Source organism: Crocuta crocuta, unplaced genomic scaffold (genome assembly GCF_008692635.1).
Source record: "Crocuta crocuta isolate KB4526 unplaced genomic scaffold, BGI_CrCroc_1.0 scaffold220, whole genome shotgun sequence".
NCBI lineage: Eukaryota > Metazoa > Chordata > Mammalia > Carnivora > Hyaenidae > Crocuta > Crocuta crocuta.
In genome coordinates, this window is record NW_027526949.1 from 577,879 (window position 1) to 588,887 (window position 11,009).

Genomic DNA, 11,009 nt, shown 5'->3' on the forward strand with positions numbered 1-11,009 from the left:
TGTGATCTCTTTTCTGTCATTCATGATTTTATGTATTTAGGTTCTCTCTATTTTCTTTTTGAGAAGTTGGCTAGGGATTTATCCATTTTGTTTATTCTTTTTTTAAAAAAGCTCTTACATTCATTAATCTGTTCCAATGTTTTTGTTTATTGTTTTTTGTTTGATTTTTATTTTTTGGATTGTGTACTGTTTATTTCTGCTCTAATATTTATTTCTCTTCTGCTGGCTTTGGGATTTCTTTGCTGCTATCTTTCTAGCTCCTTTAGATGTGAGGCTAGGTTGTGTATTTAGGACCTTTCTTGCTTCTTGAGATAGGCCTGAACTGCAACGTGTTTTCCTCTTAGGACTGCATTTGCTGCATTCCAAAGAGTTTGGACAGTCATGTTTTCATTTTCATTTGCCTCCATATATTAAAAAAATTATTTTCTTTAATTTCCTGGTTGATCAATTGATTCCTTAGTAAGATGTCCCTTAACCTCCATGCATTTGGGGGCTTTCCATTTTACTTGTGGTTGATTTCAAGTTTCATAGCATTGTGATCTGTAAATATGCATGGTATGATCTCAATCCTTTTATTGTTATATTTTTTCTTAAATTGTTTATTGTCAAGTTGGCTTACATATAACACTAAGTGCTCATCCCAACAAGTGCCCTCGTCCATGCCCATCACCCCCCCTTCCCTCTCCCCGACCCCTTCAGCTCTCAGTTTGTTCTAAGCATTCAATAGTCTCTCATGGTTTGCCTCCCTCCCTCTCCCCAATTATTTTTCCCCTTCTTCTCCCCCATGGTCCTCCGTTAAGTTCCTCCTAATCCACCTATATGTGCAAACATATGGTATCTGTCCTTCTCTGCCTGACNCTCAACCCTTTTACATGCTGTTTTGTGACGCAGTATGTGTTCTGTTTTGGAGAATGTTCTATGGACACTCGAGAAAAATGTGTATTCTGCTGCTTTGGGACAAAAAGTTCTGAGTATATCTGTTAAGTCCGTCTGGTCCAATGTGTCATTCAAAGCCATTGTTTCCTTATTCATTTTCTGCCTAGATGATCTGTCCATTGCTGTAAGTGGAGTACTAAAGTCCCCTTCAAACACGGTATTATTATCTTTACATTTATTTATATTTGTAATTAAATGATTTAGATATTTGAGTTTTTCCACATTGGGGGCAGAGATATTTACAAATGTTAGCTCTTGATGGATAGATCCCTTAATTATGTTAAAATGCTCTTTTCATCTCCTGTTACAATCTTTCTTTTAAAATGTAGCTTGTCTGATATAAATATGGCTACTCTGGCTTTCTTTTGCCATCCAGTACCATTACACATGATTTTTCACCCCCTCACTTTCAATCTGCAGCTGTCCTCAGGATTAAAATGAGTCTCTTGTAGACAGCAAAAAGTTAAATCTTGTTTTTGTTTTGGTTTGTTTTTATTCCATGGTGAAACCCTATGTTTTCTGATTGGGATATTTAGTCCATCCCAATTACATCAGAGTAATTATTGAAAGATATGGAGTCAGTGTCATTGTGTTACCTGTAGGTTTCATGCCTGTGGTGAGGTCACTGGTCCTTTTTAGTCTTTGCTGTTTCCACTCATAGTCTCTGTTAGGTTCTCCTGCAGGGTTGGCTTGGTGGTCATGAACTCCTTCATTTTTTTTTCTCTGGGAAAACCTTTATCTCTCCTTTATCTCCTATTCTGAATGACAGCATTGCCAGATAAATGATTCTTGGCTGCCTATTTTTCCTAGTCAGCACATTTAGTGTTTCCTGCCCTCCCTTCTGGCCTGCCAAGTTTCAGTGGATAGGTCCTTACTTGTTTACCCTTTTAGGTTTAGACCCATGTGTCCCCAGCTGCCTTCAGATTTCTATCTTTATCTTTGTATTTTGACAGATTCACTATGATATATAATGGTGTTGACCATGATTTCGAAGGGAGTTCTCTGTGCCTCTTGGACTTGAATGCCTGTTTCCTCCCCCAGATTAGGGACGTTCTAAGCTATAATTTGTTCAAATAAACTTTATTCCCTTTTCTTTCTCTCTTCTGCCTCCGGAACTCTTATGATATGTATATTATTTCATTTCATTGAATCATTTAGGTCTCTGATTTCCCCCTCATGGTCTATTCATTTCCCTTCCTTCTTTTTTTTCAGCTTCATCATTTCCCATAATTGTAACTTCTGTTTCACCTATTCTCTTCTCTACTTCTTCCATCGTTACTGTCACTGCATCTAGTTTATTTTGCATCTCATTTACAGCATTTCTTAATTCATCGTGACTCTTTCTTGGGTTTTTGATCTCTGCAGCAATAGATTATCTGCCTCCTTCTATGCTTCTTACAATGCCTATATGTATTAGTCTTATGACTGTTATTCTAAATTCATATTCAGACACTTTGTTTATATATGTTTTGAGCAATCCTTTGGCTCTCACTTCTTCCTGGAATTTTTGTCAGGAGAATTCTTTGATTTCATCATTGGCCTGTTTTCTTTCTTTATGTGATTTAATAATTTGTTACATGTCCTGTACCTGTGAGGACTACTATATTTAAGAGGGCTGTTCACTGTCCAGGGTCTGGCACATCAGGAATTGTACTTGGAGTTTGTTGCATGCACTCCTTTGTTGTGTATTTCTTTGCTGTAATTCACCAAACAGTCTTCTACAAAGCTTCTCCTTACTCACAGTGGTGGATAGTTTAGACCTTCCACCAGGTGTGCTTTAATTTTTCATTGAGGTATCCCTGGAAAGATGGGAAGGGCAGGGACCTCACACAAAGAAAAAAAATGAAAGGTGTGAAAAAAAGACCAAGCAGAGAATCAGACAAGCTGTAATGCTTAATCCAGAGAGAGAGAAAGGAAAACAAAGAAACCGGAGTAAAGTAAAAATGCTTGACTAAACAGACAAACAAAGCAGAAAAATAAATGAAGACTATATATGTGTGTGTGTCTGTGTGTATGTATAAGAATTAACCAAAAATCAAATCAGAAACTAAGAACCTGACTCCAAGGGATAAAAAAGAAGACAGTTGAAAGAAAGGATGAGAAAAGAGAAGAGATGAGAGAAACTAAAAGAAATGAGGAAAGGAAAGGAAAGGAAAAGAAAAGAAAAGAAAAGAAAAGAAAAGAAAAGAAAAGAAAAAGGGCAACAAACTAACATACAAAATTGCAAGACAGTTGTCTGTTGTTATCTGAGACCTGTGACTGTGCTGGTCTAGAGAAGCAGTCATCTGGTTCACCCAGTGTCATTTCTGCTCTAGTAGATAAGTAGTCTCCAGGCACTGAGGGTCGCGGCTTCATATAAGCAGATCATGCCTCTGCTGGGGTCTGCTGTCTTTTTCCCTGAAGCCCCACCATGTTGGTGATTGGGAGAAAAATAGTGACGCCCCAGTATCAACCACGCTATTCAAGCAGGCTTCACACATTGGTGCAGGCAGGTGGCTTTTCTTAGTCCAAAGTTCTCCCACACCTCCCAGGTGCTCACCTGGAATTCAAAACCCGATATCGTAATGGATCATGCACCAGGGGCACCTGGTTCTGGGGTCGTGCCATTCTGCCCTGCCAATATGCCTGGCGCCTGCAAGGTCTTTTGTCTTTGAGGATGCAATATACCCTCATCCAACAGTACTCAAGGGAGGGGACTGTTTTCTCCTAGTGTGCCCCTGAGATTACCACTGCTCGCCTCCCCCCAGGCACACACACTGGCATTGGCTTGGGTCCAAGGATGGCACACACTTTTGACAACTTTGATCTTCAGCTCCTTAGGCTTTTTGCAAAGTAGAGACTGGCACTCTCATGTTTCTTATTCCCTAGTCCATGATCTGGAGATATTTTTCTCTTGTCCTAACACAATACCGCAATCCACAGCTTCTCTTTTCTCTCCCTTTTTTCTCACTATGGATCCTTCCCTCCAGTACTCATGCTGTTTTAACTATCCCAGTTCACATACATGCACCTCTGCCCACCAAGCTTCTCTCTCTACCTATGTAGACTCTCCTGTCACTCTGCAGATAGATTTCCAAGTGTTCTGACCACCATACAACTGTGTTTCTGGGATAAAAGAAATCCGGAACTCTTACCTCACCATCTTAACTCTTAGTTCGTATCCTTTGAAACACCATAATAGGTAGATAATCAGTGCTGTTTTGAAATCAGATCCCCAGGGTTCAAATCTCTCCTTCACAATTTTACAGCTATTTAATTGAGTACTTTAAGTCTCAATTCTTACAAATCCAAAGACTGACGCTTTCCCAACATAGAATGGTTGTGAAATGACACATCAAGATGTCTCTTCTTTTCTTAGTCCACAGTTCTCCCACACCTCCTTCAATCACCTTCAAGATGAAATTCATATGAGAATAAAAAAAAACAATCTAAATCGTCAAAAAGTTGTGGGAGTGGGGGGAACCTAGAAGATTACTTAAAAGGAATAAAAGTAAATGAGCTTTTGAGTCTCAACATTGGAAATTTCAAAAATGTGGAGGGAAAATCTACCAATGAGAGATATGGGCTGTAACCCAAGAATCTATATCTAGAGAATGTATCATATACAAATTTTTATTAAAGTAAAACATAGGTATATGAAAGGATTCGAAGGGTATGATCCACATAACAAGTCAATTTAAACTACTGGAAACTTTCTGTAATCAGACAAAAAGAAAATGGATTAGTGTACTTTAAAAAGATGAATATGATAATGAATACTTGGTATGCATGCATGTGTGTGTGTGTGTGTGTGTGTGTGTGTGTGTTGGAGATTCTGTTCATGTGTTGTACAAGGTTTGTAATAGAATCATTTTATGAGGAAAAAAACTAATACTGGTCTAATATTAATGTACTAGATTATCTCTATGTCATCAAATGAAAAAGGAACTCTCTTCTGGAAAATATTACATGTAAATGTGTTATAAAGAACATAACACATAAACATATGTCAAAAATATTCCATATATAAGAATATCTCAGTAAAATGCAATTATATTATACCTCAATTAAAGTATAACATTTTGGTGTTTAAAAGGAATTCAACTATGGTTGCATTAAATGTTCACTTTTATTCAAAAATATATATAATAGGAAATATATGACATATTTTTCAAACACCTCTATATACATATCATGACATATAGGTCACATTATATATCATATATATGTCATATATGTTGTCACATATATCATTACAGTATGATGTACTATATATGATATTTTATTTTATTTATTTTTTTAATGTTTTATTTATTTCTAGGAGAGAGAGAGACAGCGTGAGCAAGGGAGGGCCAGAGAGAGAGGGAGTCACAGACTGAAACAGGCTCCAGGCTCTGAGCTGGCAGTCAGCACAGAGCCCGACACAGGGCTCGAACCCACAAACCAAGAGATCATGACCCAAGCGAAAGTCGGACGCTTAACCGACTAAGCCACCCAGATGCCCCCTATATATGATATTTTAAAACACCTCATATATATGACAAATATCTTATATATTCTGAAGTATATTTAAGACACTTCATATATATGTTATATGTCATACATATTATCACAGGTGTATAACATATTTTAAAACATCTCCTTCTCCAATTAAAATTAGAATTAGCAATCGGGCGCCTGGGGACTCAGTCGTTAAGAATCTGACTTTGGCTCAGGTCATGATCTCAAAGTTGGTGAGTTCGGGTTGCACATCGGGTGAGCTCATGCCCACTTTGGGTGAGCTAGTGCCCTGCTTCAGGTAAAATCATGAGCCCTAGGTGTGCCCTGCTTCTCTCTCTCTCACTTTCTCTCTTTCTCTCTCCCCTCCTCGCTTACTTGTGCCCCCTCTCTGTTTCTAAAACATAACTTAAAAAAATAACATTCAAAGTTTTCCATAATCTTAAGTATTTGAATATTGAAAAATAGTCCTAGTTCATTTCTCTGATTAAATACAGAAGAGTCTTTGCTCAATGATTGGTTTCAGGGATTAGTAAGAATGTAATTTTTCTGTATAATGTAATGAATGGAAACTTTTGTTTTTCTATATTTGTTAAATTATTTACAATAAATAGAAATATAAATTAATGAATCTTAATCTTAGAAAATTCTGACTATTTCCCTACATTGAGTTGGTCTGAGAAGATATGATAGGACTCTGATTTCTGATAAGAATAGAGGAGAAAAAAAAAAGCTAGATAATCTGAGAAATAAAATCAATACTTCCATCCCTCAACCAAGTTCCTCATTAAATCAACCATGCATAGTATATACATATTCAAGCAGAATTCCTTAAAATATTTTTGTAGAATTTTATTTCTCGAGTCTTCATTCAATTTTATATATCATATGACCCATAAGGTGAATTTTTACTTCACTAGCAATGACTTCATCACATATTCCACTGATCCATATTTATAACACTTCTTTTCCTAGAAAACCTGATGCAGTGAGTGAAATTATGCTAAGAGGATAAAATGTACCAATGAAACAATTCATTTCCAATATGATTTATTCTTAAGATAAAGTATTTTTATACTGTTCTTGTTTCTTTTCTTTTTTTTCCGAATTGCAAGAGAAACGTTGTGAATATCCAGAAATAAAACATGGAATACTACACAATGAATATAGCTATAGAAGAGATTTTCCAGTACCTGTAGGAAAAAAATATTCCTTTTCCTGTCATCATGATTTTGTGACAGATACAAAACAGAATAGGGGATATATTCATTGCACACAAGAAGGATGGTCACCAGCAGTACCATGCCGCAGTAAGTCAATCTTTTTATAACTATTTATGTACAAATATTTCTTTTTTGCAATGCATAAATATATTTGAAGTAGTGGTGTGGCAAAACACATAGGTGAGTACAGTTAAGCCTAAAATGACAAAAAGAAGGCCAAGGAATAAATTTTATGAGGAAAACTACCAATATAAATTTTTCCATCCTCAGGAGCTCTTCATAAATATCACCTTAGAAATACAGATAGAGTCTTATGAAAACACATATGTTATTTACCAATATTTCATGTATAAAAAACTGATGATAGAAAACTTTAAATTTTATTTTCTTCTTTTTAAACATTGGGTAGTAGCTTTAGCTTTCTTAGTTATATGTTAATTTTGGATACTTATCCATGAAAATTTAAATTTTGTATGAATAGTTTTTAATTACATATTTTCACTGAATCTATAGGCATAACAAATTATGTTTATTATTTTTATGATTTTCAGGAAAATGTATTTTCAATAATTTGATATATGGAGAGCGGCCATATCCAACAAAAATATATTTACAAGGTGAATCTTTAAGAGTTAACTGCAATTATGGCTACAGTCTTCAAAATGGGCAGACTGTAATGAACTGTACAGAAAATGGCTGGGTCCCTCCTCCTCAATGCTATCCTCCTGGTAAGTAAATGATCTGAGACCCCAATATTCATAGTTTTCTTATGCTCACCCATAGAGACTGTTACAAAATATTTATATACTTTCTGATATCCCCAATGCAACTACTTAGCTTTGTTTTTCCCAAGTATGTATGAGTGGATATACAAATTTCTTGATACAAATATGGCAAAATAAATGTCTACTGATAGGCATTAGTCAAGAAACAGTAATGAAACTACAAAGAAGAAACCAGTAATATAGGGTGACACTAGCAAAGGACGGAAAAAGATGTGACTGTTTAAGAGGATNACACCATCTACCTGGAGATGAAAGGAGTACTGTTTGGGTTCAAATTGATGACCACCAACTTAATGTAGACTGCTAAATACAAAACATGTTATATACAAACCTAATGGGGACCAAAGATTTTTTTAAAAACACCTCATAATAAATATGCAAAGAATAAACAGAAAGAAATACTACATATCACACACACAAAAAAAAATCAAACCGTGAAAGTGGGAAAGACAAGAAATGATCAGAGAAAGTCTTCAGAAACAACCGCAAAGCAGGTACTACAATGTTAATAAATGCATATCTATCAAAAATTAATTTGAATGTGTGAGTGGTGTAATTGCTCTAATCAAAAGACACAGGATGACAGAATGAATAAAACAAGATCCATTTCTATGCTGCCTACCAAAGAATCACTCTTGACCAAAAGACAACTGCAGATTGACACTGAGGGGAGGTAGAATGTTTATTGTGCAAATGGATGTCAAAGGAAGCTGGAGTAGTAATACTTGTATTGGACAAAGTAGACTAGAAAGCAAAGAATGTAATAACAGACAAAGAAGGACACTGTATAATAACAAAGGGGGCGATCCAACAAGAAGACATAACTTTCATGTTGTGGGGCTCACCAGTTGGGTGCATAAATATTACATGCCTCAACAAATTCAAAAAGATCGAAGTCACACCATGAATCTTTTCAGAACACCATGCGATGAAACTACAAGTCAACCACAAGAAAAAATCACAACCACAAGAAAAGAGCACACCTGCATGGAAGTGAAATTACATGCTAATAAACAATGAATGGGTCCACCAGGAAATAAGTGAAAAAGCAAGTAAACGTGGACATGAGTGAAAATGAAAAGACAACTGTTCAAAACCTGTGGGATGTAGCAAAGCTGTTTTAAGAGGGAAGTTGTAATATAGGTCTACCTTAAGAAGCAAGAAAAAAGCAAATAAACAACCTCACCTGGCTCGTAAAGCAGCTAGAAAACAACAACAAACAAAACCCCAAAAAGCAGAAGGAAGGAAATAATAAAGGTAAGAGCAGAAATAAATGATATAAAATCTAGAAAAACAACAGAGCAGGTCAAAAAAACCAGGAGCTGGTTTTTGAAACAATTAATAAAAGGACAAACTGCTACCCGGACTTATTTAGTAGAAAAGAGAAAGGGCCAAAATAAATAAAATCACAACTAAGAGAGGAAAAATAACAACCAACACCACAGAAATAGAAAAGGCTACAAGAGAATATTGTGAAAAACTATATCCCAGCAAGCTGGACAATCTAGAAGAAATGGATAAATTCTTCAAAACATAAACCTACCAAAACTGACAGGAGCAAATAGAAAATTGCAACCGATTACCAGAAAAAAAATAGTCAGTCATCAAACACCTGCCAACAAGCAGAAGTCTAACAGATGACTTCACAGGTGAATTCTGCAAACATTTAAGGAAGAGGTAATACCCATTCTCTAACTATCAAAAAAAAGAGCAAAAGAAGTAAAAACTCCCCAATTCATTCTATGAAGCGGCACTACCCTGATACCAAACCAGAAACAGCCACCACAAAATAAGAGAACTATAAGTCAACATTTCTGATGAATATAGATGCAAACACCCATAAAAAGTACTGGCAATCTGAATCCAACAACAAATTTAAAAAAATTATTCCCTACAATCAAGTCATGTCTGTTCGGGTCTTATACCCAGTGATTTCTTCCTGAGGTGCATGGATGACTCAATATTCACAAATCAATCAGTGTGTGATACATCACATCAGTCAAATCACAGCAATAAAGGACAGGATAAGAACCATACGACCATTTTAACAGATGCCAAAAAGCATTTGACAAATATAACATCCATTCATGATAAAAGCTCTCAACAAAGTGAGTTTAGAGGGGACATACCTCAACATAATAAAGGCCATACATGAAAAACACACAGCTAACATCATCCTTAATGGGGAAAACCTGGAAGCTTTTTCCCAAGGTCAAGGACAAGACAAAGAGGTCTACTCTTCCACTTTTATTCAACAAAGTACTGGAAGTCCTAGCCACAGCATCTCGACAACAAAAGGAAATAAAAAGCATCCAAATCAGTAAGGAAGAAATGAAGTAAACCATTCATTATTTTCCGATGACGTGATATTCTATATGGAAAACCCAAGAGGCTCCACCAAAACGTGCTAGAACTGAAGTGAATTTAGAAGAACTATAGGTTACAAAATCAATGCACAGAAATCTGTTGCCTTTCCATACAACAATAATACAGAGGCAGAAAGAGACATTAAGAAAACAGTCCCTTCTACAATTGCCCTAGTAATAATTTTTAAAACCTAGGAATAAGCCTAACCAAAGAGGTGAAAAACCTGTATCTGAAAACTAAAGGACACTGATGAGAGAAGTTGAAGACGACACAAAGAAATGGGAAGACATCCCATGTTCATGGACTAGAAGAATAACTGTTGTTAAAATGACTACACAACCCAAAGCAAGCAGCACAATCAAGACAATCCCTACCAAAATACCCACAGCATTTTTTACAGACCTAGAACAAACAACCCTAAAATGTGTATGGAACCACAAAAGACCCTAGATAGCCAAATCAATCTTGAAAAAGAAAAGCAAACCTCGATGTATCATAATTCTGGACTTCAAATTAATGTTACAAAGCTGTAGTGATCAAAACCGCTTGGTACTGACACAGAAACAGACACATTGATCCCTGGAACTGAATGGAAGACCCAGGAATAAGCCTACAATTATAGAGTCTTTTATATATATATATTAATATGTATATTAATATATACAATATCTCTTTGTTATAGAGATTACAATTAATCTTCAACAAAGCTGTAACGAATAGTCAATGGGAAAAAGATATCCGTTCAACAAACGATGTTGGGGAAACTCCACAGCAACATCCAAAAGAATGAAACTGAACAACTTTCTTACACCATACACAAAAATCAAAACCACAGTGAAATACCACCTCACACCTGTCAGAATGGCTAACATGAACAACTCAGGCAACAAAAGATGATGGCGAGGATGCAGCGAAAGAGGATCTCTTTTGCACTGCTGGTGGGAATGTAAACTGGTGCAGCCTCTCTGAAAAACAGTGTGGAGCTTCCTCAGAAAATTAAAACTAGGACTACCCTATCCCCCAGCAATTGCACTACTAGGTATTTATCCAAGTGATACAGGTATGCTGTTTCGAAGGGACACGTGTACCCCAACATTTATAGCAGCACTATCAACAATAACCAAAGTATGGAAAGAGCCCAAATGTCCATCAATGGATGGATGGATATAGAAGTGATATATATAGAAGTGATATACAGTGGAATATTACTCAGCAATCAAAA

The 11,009-nt window shown here is 36.1% G+C and overlaps 1 protein-coding gene across 1 annotated transcript in view; it reads left to right on the top strand.

The window, feature by feature from the left end:
* LOC144241636 (complement factor H-like) overlaps nt 1-7,363 on the top strand; it is a gene marked incomplete at its 3' end in the record, with an annotated part of 68,743 nt that extends 61,380 nt beyond the window's left edge. Inside the window, exons 8-9 of the mRNA XM_077776545.1 lie at nt 6,528-6,722; nt 7,187-7,363. Of these exons, the coding sequence (XP_077632671.1) occupies nt 6,528-6,722; nt 7,187-7,363 (372 nt within the window). The remainder of the gene's footprint in view (nt 1-6,527; nt 6,723-7,186) is intronic.
* Nucleotides 7,364-11,009: the final 3,646 nt, after the last annotated feature.